This window comes from Geospiza fortis, unplaced genomic scaffold, assembly GCF_000277835.1.
Source record: "Geospiza fortis unplaced genomic scaffold, GeoFor_1.0 scaffold1111, whole genome shotgun sequence".
NCBI lineage: Eukaryota > Metazoa > Chordata > Aves > Passeriformes > Thraupidae > Geospiza > Geospiza fortis.
In genome coordinates, this window is record NW_005054579.1 from 403,584 (window position 1) to 418,789 (window position 15,206).

The following is a 15,206-nucleotide window of genomic DNA, read 5'->3' on the forward strand; positions in this document are numbered from 1 at the left end:
ACTGCGCCCCATGTAAAGAGTGACCCATGTCTCAGCAGTTTTGGGAGGACTATCTGCCTGTGGGAGGGACTCACATTTGCAGCAGGTGCAATATGGCTGCTCCTTGTGAGAGTGTACCCATGCTGGAGAATTTCAGGGAGAACTGTCTCCTGTGGGAGGGACCCCACGGCCTCACAGGGAATGGACTCCTCTCCCACAGCAGCGGAAGAAAATTTCAGTGATAACTGACCAAACCATCATGCCCTGTCTCCCTGTGCTGTTGGTGGGAAGGAGGGAGGAGTTGAGGGAAGAAAAGAGCCTATCTATTTCTCATTATACTTCTCTGTATCTCTCAGTAATAAATTCACTTTGTACATTTAAGTTGAGCCTCTTTTGCCCTTGGAGTGTTTTCTCCAGTCCTTATCTCAACCCATGAACCCGTTGTTAATTCTTTTTCTCTCCTCTGCCCAGCTCTGGCAGGGGAGGATGAGCAAGGAGCCTTTGTGGCATTTGACTAGTGTCAAACCATAACAGGGTTCCTTTAAAAGTGAAGGTGTAGACCCATTTCTATGCAATTGAGATGACCTGCAGCACAGCATTTTCTTGCTTCAAACCAGCTGTGAACTGCAGTGGTTTTAGAGCTCTCATGTGAGCAGTTCAGTCACCTCCAAAGCAGTAATGGGAACAGCAAAGAGCGAGACTTTCCTTTCCTGTCTTCTTCTGTCATGCATTTAATGCATATTAGAATTCTTTGAATGTGAATTCTGTGAGAACAGATCTTCAGATATTACCAGGTAGTTTCTTCCAAGTGCTGAAATATTCTATTAGTTGTGAGAATAATACCAGCTGAAATGAGGATATAAATGAAGAGAAGTTATTTTTCTCTATACAGGACCTAGTGTCACAGAATGTCTTTCCTAGTGTTGCAATATCACTCAGAAAGCCTTTGTTAGTTTTCTGCTACTCTGACAATGCATCAGGATTTGTGAGATGTTTGCTATCCATCAAACATTAGTTACCTGATTGTTAGCAATAGATTGTTAGAATAATATTTTCTTATTTCTCATTTTGTGGAATATGGAGACTATAATGCCAAAGCTGGCAAATGTTGTGTAGAATCAAATAACTTGAAGAAATAATTTTTTTTTCTTCTCTTCTCCCCTAAGAATAATTATGACATCTTCAGCTGCTGGAATATATGGAAACTTTGGTCAGGCAAACTACAGTGCTGCAAAACTTGGCCTTTTGGGTCTTGCAAACACAATTGCAATTGAAGGGAGGAAGTATAACATCCATTGCAACACCATTGCTCCTACTGCTGGATCCAGGCTGACCCAGACTGTTATGCCACAAGGTGAATAATTTAAGGTCTACATGTACTGGTATTTTTTGAAGCACAACAAACTCTCTTATCTCTTAGAAAATGCAAGTCCTTCACACTTCATGTACTACCAGTTCATTTTTCCTACTATCTTTTTGTCTTTCAACTGACAACTTATTTGCTTTGTCTGTTGTGAGGAATCCTTACTTTCTGCCACAAGATATGAAGCAAATTTTCTCATTGGCAAAAGCAATTTCATGTAGTGAGGCTCTTTAATTGTAATCTTTTCCAAGATCCTCCTACACTAGTGGAAAGGCTTGTTTGTTTCATCACATCAAGTATGTGCATAAGGTGTCTGCACTTGTTACAATATTGCCTAATTGCAAAATTCTGGGTTTTTGCACAACATGTCATGTGTGTACTTAGTGGTTCCATGATCAGCAGGAGATGATAGTAAACTGAGTTGCTTAATTTTTCTTTATTGCACAGCTACTAATCTTTGAAAGTTTGAACAGGTTTAACAGAGTAAGTGTGCATAAATGTAAATTTAAGATATATAGACTGCCTAATTACTTTGGCAAATGACCAGAAGAAAGAAAAATAATTTGGGGGGGAGAAAAAGGTCTGTTAAAAGAAACTGCTCTCAGAAAATCTTCTAGAATCAGCCTGTTTCATTTCATTCCTGACCTTCTTTTCCTTTATGATGAGCAGATTTCAAAGCCAAGGAAATCATCACATTCGTCAGACTGATAGACAGGGTATTGGAGAGTAATGTATTTTGTATGTTAGGCACAGATTGAATGACTGAAGTAGCCTGGTTTAGATCTAAATAATCCAGGTGGTCATGACTCTAGCAGTCTTGTAAGTTCCAGTCATTTATTGGAATTGTTTATAGAGATCTAAACACATGAAGCATGCAATGTAAAATGGATTACAGTAGCTGGCAAGTTCTGAAGATATTTAATCTACATAGGATGATAAAAAATACCTTAGAATTTTCTTTCTTAGTAATTTTAAGAAGAGTGAGATCTTTTGATCTCTCTGTAAGATACTTCCAGTTCTGATGATTTATTTCTTATCTTGTTCACTCAATTCCTGTCCAGTTTTTCAAATACTCCTAAAAAATTTGAACACCACAACTTAAAAACATTTTCAGAGGTCATCAAATTATTCTTGTTATCTTAGTCAGGATTTTCCTATTTGTCTTCAGATGTCTGCAGGCACCTATGCTTTTTCATTGCCATACAATGCCATACATTGTTATGTATGTTCAACTTGACCCACATATTCTTGCTCTTGCTAAGAACTCTTAAATGCAGTTTGCATCTTTTGTATGGTTGTTTTTGTTTTTTGGTTTTTTTATCTTCTAGTACCTATTTTAAAATTATTTTAAGAGTGGATTACAAGCATTAATAATAATAATATAGGGCTAGACTTTGAGACTAAATTGTGTGTGGCATAAAGTAGAATATTTTGGAAAAGACTAATGGGTTTGATATGCACTTACAACATGCCATATTAAATGGAATTCAACTTTCTTCTACTTTTATGGAACTTCTAAAAATGAACTTCTGTTTACCTTAGTTTTGCTATTAAAGAAGTACTTGAAAGGATAAGCTTTCCTAGCTCTTCATCTTGGAAAATCTGGCTATAATTAAAAATGCTTGATGACCTTTAGATGAGGAACAGCTCTATATCTACTGCTGTTGAAGGAATAATATTCTAAAAGCTGAAAAAGGAAATTAAGCAAAGTTAATATTCAAACATGGATAGAATCTATGATAAGAGCTGCCTGTACAACCACACTGTTCCATGACAATGTCTCAATTTTCAGAGAGCTTTCTATTGTACTAGATGTCAATGAAAATCCCTAAATAGGATTGAGATGTAAATGTAGCAGGGTGATAATTCTCTTTATTGTTTAGAAAAATCAACATTTCCAAATGAGATAATTCTTAAACAATCAGCTGCTGCAATTATTTTCGTAATGTCTTGTCTATATAGTTGACTAGCATACTAAAAGGAAAATTGCTCAGGTAAATTTCCATCAGGATTATGTATAGCTGTCTTGTCCTTGTTTCAGGCTGCCCATCAGGTGGAAATTTAGGAAGGTTGTCTGGCTTTGCAGTCTGCATGTATCAGTGTTCCCAGGAGTTAAACAGGCTTTCATCTCTCTGGCTGAGAAGCCATGTCATGGGCTTAGGCAGCATATATGTATCTCACTAGATGTTCATATTTATTGAATCTTCAAATGTTTCATTTACCTGGTCCTTTCTTTTCGTGACAGAACACTATTGATAAAATTCTCCTGGTTCTGCTGTTCATAAGATGGTGTTAGATGAAATAATTTGGTGAAACTGCAGAGTATTTCTATTTCATGATTCCCTTCTCCTATTTGCTCTAGATCTGGTCGATGCTTTCAAACCAGAATATGTTGCTCCTTTAGTAGTTTGGCTTTGCCACGAGAGCTGTGCTGAAAATGGCAGTCTGTTTGAGGTAATTTTTTTATTTTTCCTTTCTTCTCCCTCCTTCCCTGCCTTTGCTCTTTCCCCCAATATCAGTTGTTTTATCTTGTCCAGCCTTAACCTTTTTGCTGAAACTAAATGACCATGTGGGAACTACATACTCAGCATAGACAGAAGAAATATTGATCTAGTTGTGCAGTATTTGACAAGTACTTCAGGCAGTCACAGTTTAGTCAAGTTCTGGTCTGTGCTCAACATGCTACCAATTTGATTGTTACAATTCTTACTGTATGCTTTTAAGGTTGAAAAGATACCAAAATTCAAAAGGCATTTTTGTTCTGAAAATCATTCTAACATAGAAAGTAGCTTGCAGGAAGGAGTAATTACTTAATTATGATATTCATTATAGGTATTGGCATCAAACTGCTAAGTCATATATTGGATGGAGACTGTTTTATGTTGATCACATTCAGGTGCTTAACTAAACTGTTAAATACAACCAGCAGTAGTTCAGAAATTCTTAATATATTGAGTTTGTTCTGGAGTATAGTTTTGTTTCCCAGCATTACCACAGCTTTGCTTTGTGACATGTCCTGAGCTGATGATATTCTTTTTTTTCTTGGCAGGTGGGAGCTGGGTGGATTGGAAAATGTAAGTACTTTATGTTGGAGGATTGATCTTGTTTTTGGAATTGACTTTGAGACTGTGCAAATTTTCTTTAGACGTAACTGGTATGCTCAAGACATTGTTTACTCAGGCAAGAAGATGAATAAAAGCCTAGGGTTCTGAGAAAACTGCTTATATTTGGTAAAAGTCAAAACTTTAACTTCATGTGGGAAAAACTGGTTACTTAGGTATGTGCATTGTTATGCTTTTGAACTAACAGTAACTGAAAATCTGCCTAAGTAACTTCAACTCGTGGATCCTGGGCATAAATTGAAGTAGAATTTGTGGTGCTAAGTATACATTGCTGCCTTTTCTTGGTAACTTTAATTTTTCATGCTATAAATATCATATGCTGATAAACAGGCATGTTTTTGATTTTTCATTTCATCTTTTTCGTTACTTTCCACTATTACTTACGCTTCTATTAAAATACTAGTGTGTAGGCATGTTAAGGCAGTTAGTGTTCTTAAATAACCAGTAGCTATGCTACCCATGTATTTTCCTCAGAGACTCCAGTAACCAACTTAAATACTAATTTCAGGAAAACTTGCAGGAGATACTGAGGACTTATGAGAAGAAAAAATATTTGATGTGTGAGATACCTTGACTTTTTTCCTAAATCCATTGAACCTAGTACAAGCACTGTTTTCATGAATTGTACAACTTTTCAGGCTACATGAGTATCATCAGAGGGTTGGAAGTAGGACTATTAATTCAGGAAGTCATTCTGCTTACTTTTAATTTTTTTCTCCAACTTGATAACAATTTTGTACATTTCTAACTAACTGCAAGTGTTCTGTGTAACTGGAATAGTGTTTCCAAGAGGTGTAGGCAACAGATTAAAAGAAGCAGGTTAGCAGCACAAAACGTCTTGCTGCCCTTCACAAGCAGTTAGGTTTTAATACAGCTGAAAATCTGCACTTTGATCAAGAGAAAATATCATTTTTCATCATTATAATGGCTACTGTTGAAGTTACTGAAATGAAACCAGATTGTTAATGAGGTACCAATATAGCCTTATTCATTGCCTTCTGCTAAATTAATGGCAAACCCAACGTGACTGGTTAGGTGTTTGAATTACAATCCAAGTAATCTGTCTGTATCCTTATGGAACTAATTTCACACTGGCCTTACCAGTTTCTCTCAGGTTACAGTATTGAAATACAACTTCAGAGACCATTTAGAGGTGCTGGCTACTGGTGTTAAGGTTCTTTTACAGCTAACAAGTGGTTTTCACTTTTTCCCTGTAGTTTTCTATGCTTTCAGAAGATTACCTACGCACTAGTAGTCAAAGTTGTGTCAGAAGAGAAAGCCTGTAGATGAATACTAGCTGCAACTTTTCAGTAGACAGAATCCTAAAACTAGTATTTCTGGAGAGTAAAAAGTCTGTTACAGCTTCAGTGAAACTTAAAATCAGTGCTGTTCCCTTTCTAAATGCTAGTTAAAGCAGTGAGCCCTTTTAGTCCAGCTGGAAGTTACACTGGTGAGTTACATTGGAGTACTTAAAATGTTTCCCTTGTTGTACGATCTTGAAGGTAGTGGCTTAGAGGAAAGTTGTTTAAAGAAATGAAAAGCTTCTTTGTCTGTTACTGGAACTCTCTGGCTGATGTTTCCCATTAGTGCGCTGGGAGCGATCCTTGGGTGCCATTGTCAGGGGAAAGAATCAGCCAATGACGCCTGAAGCAGTGAGAGATAAATGGGAGAAGGTGTGTGACTTCGATAATGCCAGCAAACCCAGAACCATCCAAGGTAAGGGAGACTTCAATTTTGGGGCCATTCAAGCTGAGGAAGAGAATGTTTTTGGGAGACCTTATTGTATTGTATAGCCTTTCAGTACTTTATGGAGACCTCTGAGAAATAAGGGAAAGCTGGGACAAATGTATACTACTGCAATAGGACAAGGGATAATGGTTTTAAGCTAAAAGAGTATCAGTTTAGATTGGATATGAGTGAAGATTTTTACAGTGAGGGTGGTGACACATTGGCATGAGTTGCCCAGGGGGGTGGTGGATGCCCTATGCCTGGAAATACTCAAGGTCTGATCAGACAGGGCTCTCAACAAATTGATTTACCTGAAGATGTCCCTACTCAGGAGTTGATGGGGACTAGGACTAGCTGACCTCTGAAGATCCCTTCCAATCCAAACTATGTTTTGATTCTGTATACGTGGATAGCTTGGGTAAGCAAAGCTTAGAAGAGAATGATTTCTTTCAAGCATTTGCTGAAACTTCAAAATCTACAGAATTAATGAATTTTCTTTTAAATGTGTTACATTCATAATTTTCTGTTTCAGTATGGTCAAATCTTTCAAATTTAAAGCAACTGCTATATTGTTACCTATAGCTTTGAGATATGATTTATCTTAACAGCTTCTAGAGAAGTGACATCATTGTCATTGTAAGCATTAGAGTCAGACTGATGACAGTGTTTTATTTGATTGCACCCACATGCAGACAGCATAGTGCAATAGAGAAATTGTGTTTTCTTTTCAGTCCTCGAATCTTGGTTTTTGGTGAACGTTTCACTACCAAAAAGCTCTGGTTAAGTTGTGGGATATATCACAGCAAAAAAGTTCTTAGTGTGCCTTATGTTCTTAGGTCACATCACCCCCTTGGCTGGTGACTGAAATGATTTTCTCTTTCAATGCTTTGTATACTTTTCTTGTTCCTTGCCAGCATTTAAGAGTGAAGGGCAGGAGGGGAAAAGGTATCCATATATACAATGTCAGTTGAATTTCAAAGATACCTAAATGCACAGTAGATGTTCAAGCCATTGGCTCCAAAATCCATTAGGATATTTTGTTCAAAACCTTAAAGATATGTTTTTAGATGCCTTTACCAGAACCAGCATAGTACATGTTTTGTCCTTTCCCTCATGTCTTGGCACACTGGGGAATGTAACCATCCAAACAGTAGTTCTTGGTCTCCTTACGATCCCTGGCTTACAGGTATCCGGTTTCCAAATAATGCAAGTTTATACATGTTCTCTGTTCTGCTATGGAATGGTATTTATAATTCCAGCTTTATCACTTCTGATCTGTTCTGGGACCTGTCACATGACCTATGTTACTTTTATGGGCTGCCAGCAGAAAAGTGTTGTAGATAGGGATTTCTTTTCAAAGTTGCTTCAACATGATATATGGTATTTCACATCTGCCAGTTGATGCTATGGGGAGGAAGAAGATTTTGAACTTCAAGTAAAAGTGCTTACAATAAAATATGGCAGGTTTCTACAGTCAGGAAATCAAAAATGTTACATTGGCATGGATCTTCCATGCCTTAGCTTCTGTTATGAACTTAGTCAAGATATATCTTTTCCCTTGCAGTGCAGTCAAGCCACAGATACTGAATAAAAACTTGTGCATTAATTGTTGTATTATAGATTTGTGAGAATCAGCATAAGGGTTGAGGAAAATTCTCGTTAGCTGAATAGAATTTTTAATTCTATTAGAAGTTTCTTTTGCTGTCAAATTCTTTATTGTCCTCTTTATTGCTTGAAGGTGAAGGAAACTAATTAGAGTACTTACAGTAAAGATTAAAAGGTACAGTACCTAACATCTGCCAGTTAAAACTCTTCCTGCAGATTTCCTTAATTTGAGTAATATGATTTTGTGAAGAGCATTTGTGCTCTTCTTTTTCCTACTGCACCTAAGCGTTAGGTGCAGTAGGAAAAAAAAACCCAAAAAGGAATTAGATAAAGTATTTGCTTTTAATGTAGTAGAAAACCCTGTAATCTGAGATGCTAATCTTATTTCTTGTTTTAGTGATACTGATAAAAGAGGCTTGTATTCTGTACTTAAAGCAGAAAGACCAAATTAAGTGTGATGCAGAAGCTTCTGAATGTGTGTTACAGGGTGCAGTAGGTCACAGTTGCACCATGCACTGCATGTTGGTGCAACTCCCAACTGTTTTCTCCTTGCCTTCATTGTGTACTACTTGCTCTTGTGTCATTGTCCAATTCTTCCTGTTGTGGAAAGGGAATCAGACTGTGTTGTGGTGGAGGCAGAGAATAGGCATCCCTGTCTTGCAGGCTGTATACTGTACACAGCATTCTGTAGTATCTCTTGCACAAGTTAGTGTGTTGTTCTGTTATCTAGGGGTGTTGTATTGCATCTAGCTGTCCTTGCACTAGGTGATAGGAGAAATATTACTGAGTCACTGGATGGTGTGGTCCCCCTTCCTGTCAGATGGGGGGGGTGTCTCTTCCCCCAGGTGTCCCTTTCCATACCTGGTTCGGTGGTCTGTCCCACGGGTGGCCCCTCCCCATTGGCATCCCATTGGCCACGGTTCTCTTTTCCCACCGCCTCTCCCCTGGGCACAAAACCCCACAGCAAGGGGACCGCGCCCTCTTTTCTACTTGGGTGGTCGTACCACCTGGGTGTCCTGTCGCAAGCCAATAAACGGATACCTACACCCACGTGGAGAAAGAGCGCTCCTCATCTTTTGTCCTTCGTCTGTGCTGATTCCGTGCTGGGCTTGAGTTTGGGCTGGCCGGATTGGACTCATCTAAGCCCAGAAACCTGCGGAACGCAGCATAGGGGAGCAGAATTTATTGTGTCTATGACATGGGTGAGGCACTCTGTCTCAAGCTTCTCTTCAGTTGTGGAAATGTGAGCCAGCTAAAGGTCTGTAATTGGCTATTAGAATTTTTTGTGCATTTTTAATTCTCTTAGGAGCTGTCTATTTACAGAAGATAACTCAAGTGTTCTCATTGTTTGACTTCTGGCACATCTTAAAAACTTATGTCTGACATTGAGCAAATTAATGTAAAACACATTGAAGGTGTGTGTGTGTATGCATGTGCATACTTTGTGTGAATATGAAGAATTTGTGTAACAGGAGGTGTTCCAGCTTTAGTGTCAACTTTCCTTATATGGATTTAAAAAAAAGTTTAAACACTTGTGGTGTTTTTTCTGTTGTTAAGAGATATGATTCATATGCAGTGTCCCCTTATTGGAAAATCAATACATTTGGAAAGAGATGCCCTTTGTTGTGACTATTTTCAACCTTTGTTCTCCAGCTTAGTCTTTTCCTTTTTTCTGCTAATGATTTGCTGTACAATAGCAGGCCATTCTGAGGTGATGAACACTTAAGGTCATACAGTTCACTGTTAGTCCAACAATTTAAAAAATACCCCATACCAATAATAAGATAATTGTGTTAATTAAAAAGTTTCCTACTGGGTTTGTTTCTGCCAAAATTATACCCTTTGGTATAATTGTGTATTTCTTGGACCTTAAAAAAAAGTTAGAAAGAAAGTTGGGAATTACCATCCTGTGAGCCTCAACTCTGTGCATGGGAAGGTCATGGAGAGCCGGGGGGTGATTTGAGACTGCCAGTACAGATTGACCAAGGGTGTGTCCTGACTGACCAACCCAATGGCCTTCTGTGATGGAGTGACTTCACCAATGAATAAGGGAAGGCCTGTGAGTATCATCTCTCTGAACTTGTGTAAGGCCTTTGACACAGCCCCCCATAACATTTGTCTAAATTGCTGACCTACAGATATGATGGACAAACTGTTCAGTGGAGGAGGTGTTGGTTGGATGGTCAATGTTTCCATGTCCTCATGGTGATAAGTAATGAATGGTGTCCCTCAGGGGCCCGTATTGTGAACAGGACTGTGTTACAGTTTAATGACATAGATAAGGGATGGAGTACACCCTGTGCAAACTTGCTGAGGGTGCATGGAGCTGAGAAGTGTGGTGACACACCTGAGGGATGTCATCCAAAGGGACCTGAACAAGCTTCAGGAGTGAGCCCATGGGAGCTTCATGAGCTTCAACAATGCCAAGTGCAAGATGTTGCACCTAGGCTGGGGCAAGCCCCAGTATCAATACAGGATGAAGGCATCAGAAACATCCCTGTGGAGAACCGCTTGGAGATGCTGGTGGATGAAAAGTTGGACAAAAGCTGGCAATGTGCACCTGCAGCCTGAAAAGTCAGTTGTATCCCAGGGTGCATCAAAAGAACCATGTCGAGTAGGTTGTGGGAGTTGATTCTGCCCCCCAGAGGTCTCCTCTCCACTTGAAGTACGACATCCAGCCCTGCAGTCTTCAACACAGGAAAGACTTAGAGCGGCTCTGGAGCAAGGCTAGAGGAGAGCCACAAAAATGGTAAAAATGATGGAACTCCTCTTCTAAAGGGAAAGGCAGAGAGAGTTGGGTTTGCTCAGTCTGGAGAAGAGGAGACTTCAGTGACGCCTGTTTGAAGTCTTTCAGTACTTAACTTTTTGGCAGGGCCTGTTGCAATAGGATGAGAGGTAATGGCTTAAAACTAAGGCTTGGTTTAGGTGAGCTATAAGGAAGAAGTTTTTTACGAAGTATAGTTAAACACTGGAATGAGTTTTTCATAGACAGGTAGTACATGCCCCATTCTGTAAACATTCAAGGTCAGATATGACGGAGCTCTGAGATACCTGCTCGAGTTGAAGAGTGTCTGATCATTGCAGGGGAGTTTGATCTTTAATGGTCCACTCCAACCCAAACTGTTCTATGACTCTGTGATCTTCTTAGTGCTCAGTCAGACACTAGCGATGTCACCAACTTTATAGTCCACTCACGTCATACATTCTGGAAGAAAGACTCCTTGAGAAGGAGACTGTAGCATTCTGCACCATTATTATTTTACAGGTTACCTTTGTACTGTTGATCCTAATTATGCCAAATAATTTTGTCAAAAATGCATGTTGTTGATCTTCTAGTCTCACCATTAAAAGTCATCTTTATATTCCTGCATGTAAGTAGTTTGTGGCCATGCTAAAGTTGAGGAAACATTCAGGTTTGCTTGGAGGCCAAACCTGTGTTTTCCTGTGAAGATTTTAAAGCAATGTGAAACCTTCCTTTTGTTCATGCAGAAAAAATAGAAAAAGTCTGTTACTTCTCCCAGTAGTTCTGTGTTGCTTTTCTTTTATTCAATTAATGAATGAACAAAGGGATAAAAGAAATTACCTTTCAAAAGGTTCTTCCTAATTAGAATTATTATTTTGCACATTTTCACATTATGTAAGTGTCATATTGTGACAGAGCTTATATCTAAGGAGGAAACTTGTCTTTGGCAGAAGACGTGACAACATATGTTTGTTTCTTAGATGTTCCTTTTCTTCACAAGATTAAGGCCACAAACAAATGTTACAATGATTCTGGCAGTGAGACTGGTAAGCAGGAGATAGTTTAGGAAAACAGGATTCTGCAAGAGGGCATGCAGTTTAACTTGCAGGCTGTTTAGAGTAGTGCTGTGTGCTAGAGCAACATTGACTTAAAACAAGGAGCAGTGCAAGTCAGTATGGGCACAGGGGTTTTGAAGTGGAGGACAGTGACTCTGTGTTAAGGTAGTTAAGAAATTATTTTTCATTTCTCTGATTTAAACACATTTGTGTTTTTCTGTGTGAGATTCTCATCACCTTTTGTTTGATTCTTTCTAATGTTTAATGTTGATTGTAGCCCTGTTAAGCTTCAAGGAACGAGTTGTTCTTGATGGCCTGCCGTGACCATAGCTGAATTCAGCCATGCATCATCTCATTTATAATTTCATCATTGTTCAGTCTCAGACTTATTTGCTTTTCTGTCTCTCTGATTCAGGAAAGAGGGTAGCAGTCAGGAGACTAGACCTGTGACTTGTGTTGCAAATAATTCGCATAAGAGAATCAGTAGTAATTTTCAGATATTTGCTTCTCAGACAGTTGAAGCATACAGCACTCATTATCTTCTCCTTTACACATTAAGATAAGTGTCATGGTTGACTGGTGGGTGCAGAACTGATGGAACCTGTGCAGAAATCACTTTTCCTCTACTTTTGTGTGGATGCTTGTAAAATGCAGCACCCTGCTCAATTTACAGACGTATATTTACTGTGTTTGAAGGTGAACTGAGAAATACCAGACTGTATCTCATTTGCTGATTGATGTGTGTGTTTTGTGTCTGTAACTGGAGTGTGTCATGTATGGTTTCTAAAAGTGATTTTTCAATTCCTTTCTCTAGAGTCCATAAGTGTATTGAGTGATGCTCTAAGTCAGATAGAATCCCAAGGGAATATTTCTATGAATTCAACAAGCTCTGGATCAGTGGTCTCTTCTTCTGTTGACATAGTAAGTACATCTGTTCTACCAGATGCACTCAAAGCTGGGTGAAAACCTTGAGCAGAGAGACCAGTGTTGTTGCCCAGCTTGTACTCTGGCTTGCTGTCTGCAAAAAAGAAAGGTGGGGTTTAAAATGTGATGTGAGAAAGCAGAATGAAAACCTCTCCAGACTCCAGTTTCTTGTTTTTCCTATTGATGATAGGAAAACTTAGGGCTGAATAGACTGGATGATGTAGAATCTAAGTGCTTGTAAGTTCTGTTAAGCATCTCTAATTAGGGTATTATTCAGAAAAGCAACAGAGGTTGGGTGTTGTTGGGCAGTGTCATTTTGCTCTGGCTCCTTCTCTATAGATAATTTTTCCTCATTTCAGTCTTATTATGGTGTTAATTATTTCAATTGTGGTTTGTTTTTGAAAAAATCTTATGCATTGATGACAGTGCAGTTATATCAAGTTATGCCATTTATTCTTGAGGTAGATTGCTTGAAGCAAGGTATAATGCCTTGCATTTGGGTTGCTTGTATTGCAATGAATACAGTAATATTTTATGGTGTATTTATTACTCATACTTTGTGTTTATATGACGTAAAGAAAATCCTCAGGCATCAGGCTTGATAGAAGAATTACAGAAAGAATGCAAATTCAATATTAATTGGTTTTGATTTTTATTTTATGCTGACTTCTTATTTCCAGGCAAGCATTGTTGGCCGTAAATTGGGTACCAACGTGTATAAATATAGTCACTTGGAGCCTATTCTATATGCACTTGGTGTGGGAATGTCAACTAAGGATCCAGACCACCTAAAATTTCTCTTTGAAGGAAGTGAAGAGTTCTGCTGTTTACCCAGCTTTGGAGTAATTCCTGCTCAGACGTCGATGTTTGATGGTGTTCCTTCTCTTTCAGGACTAAATATTGATCTTGCAAGGGTATGGAAGAGTAAAGTAGCTAATTTTCCTTGTGTGTCAGATAACTGAAAGGTGACTTCAGTTAGTATTTTTGTAATATTGTTAAGTTCCTTTTGTTCTAGAAATTAAAAATTCAGTGGTTTGTATTCTTACATCCTAAGAAATTATTCATTTACTTCACTTGTATAATGCATTTTCCTATAATGAGATGTATGATGAATTTGATATTCAATTTTACTTTGTGTTCGCTGCTCTTTTTTTAAACCATAAAAGCTTAAAACTTCATTTGAAAACATTTTGGGGATGAAATTATAAAAACAAAAGAATAAAACTTGGGGTTTTTAAAATTTGTTTGCTCTGGACACTTTCTAAAATAGCTGTGTATTGACTTGGGGGAGAAAGCAATCTAGTGATTGTAATTACGGCACTGTCTTTCTTTACATAGATGCTGCATGGTGAGCAATATCTGGAGCTTTATAAACCATTACCAACTTCAGGTCAGTCCTTCTGTGTTGATGTGTTTTTCACTATGACAACAGTTCCTGTAGCCATATTGTAAATGGAAGTAGGGAAGCTTTGTTTCAAACTGTAGTACTGCATACCCTTTTTACTAGGAGTGGGGGAAAAGAGGCAACCTGTTGTGTTCTTGAAGGAATTCTGAAACTGTGTTTTTGAGATCATGTGTTGCTTTTCTACAGTATACTTAGTAAAGTTTGCATCATCTTTGATGCCATAAGCAAATGCACTACATACCTGTGGATTATTCATCTAATTTGATACTAACTACCAAAACTTTAAGATATTTCAATAAGGTTGTATCATAAAAATTTTGGGATGTTTGCCTAAGAATTCTTCAGCATTGATTGTGTCTGTGTGCCTGTAAGAGGATAAGATTTAAACTACGTATGTAAAAAAACAAATGGACATCCTAATGAGGAAGCTAATAACAATTACTTTTCTTTCTGTCAAAATTCTTAAGGCATGAGTTACTGCAGTAGCAAATTCTTTTCAGAGATGGCTGAGTTTTCCCAGATTACATTATCTGAGAGTTACTTGTTACATTAATTCAGGATATGCATGTGTCTGGATTTCCTCACTGGTAGTTTATAAAAATTAAATTTTTGAGATTGTAGAAAAAAAAATAAATTGCAAGCTGCAAGTAAATGGCAGATTTTTTTTGTTGAAACAAAAAAAAATCTGAAAATTATATTTAATACAAAGAAGTCTGATGATTAGTAATGAATTGCCAGGACTTCATAAAGGTTTTTGGTTTTGCATTCTGTAGGTTGATTTATAAACACATGTGTGTCTCTAAAGTGGTAACCTCTATGACAAATTTCAGAGACTCCTATGCCCAGGCTCTGAGCTGAGCTTCTCTTCTGTAGGACTGTGGATACCTCAGCCCTTCTGAAGTCTGTGGACAGTTCTTAAATGATTTGATCTATCTTTGAAGATAGCAATATGTTTGAGTCTTAAGAGTGATGTGTTTGGCTCTGAATACATGAACTACAGCAAAATTTTATTTTAAAAAAACCCCGGAAGTTATAAAAAGACCCCAAGCTAAACAACACTCAGATCTTCAAACCAAAATTTGCAAAGATTCCCAGACGCTGTTGTTATAGTCAGGACGATTGTAATTAATATGACTTTTACAATGCTTATGATGATGTTGATAATAAGAATTACAGTAATAATAATAATGACAGCAACAATAATGATAGTAGTAGGTAAGGAAGTTAGTAAGTAAGATAGTTAATAAGGAAGTGTAAAGGGTGATCTATGGGCTTTGTTCCT

The 15,206-nt window shown here is 38.0% G+C and overlaps 1 protein-coding gene across 1 annotated transcript in view; it reads left to right on the top strand.

The window, feature by feature from the left end:
- The window catches only part of HSD17B4 (hydroxysteroid 17-beta dehydrogenase 4), a 60,251-nt gene that overhangs the window by 8,490 nt on the left and 36,555 nt on the right, over nucleotides 1–15,206 (top strand). The window contains exons 7-13 of the mRNA XM_031064299.1: nucleotides 1,146–1,333; nucleotides 3,705–3,796; nucleotides 4,392–4,416; nucleotides 6,052–6,180; nucleotides 12,410–12,516; nucleotides 13,200–13,433; nucleotides 13,858–13,909. Of these exons, the coding sequence (XP_030920159.1) occupies nucleotides 1,146–1,333; nucleotides 3,705–3,796; nucleotides 4,392–4,416; nucleotides 6,052–6,180; nucleotides 12,410–12,516; nucleotides 13,200–13,433; nucleotides 13,858–13,909 (827 nt within the window). The remainder of the gene's footprint in view (nucleotides 1–1,145; nucleotides 1,334–3,704; nucleotides 3,797–4,391; nucleotides 4,417–6,051; nucleotides 6,181–12,409; nucleotides 12,517–13,199; nucleotides 13,434–13,857; nucleotides 13,910–15,206) is intronic.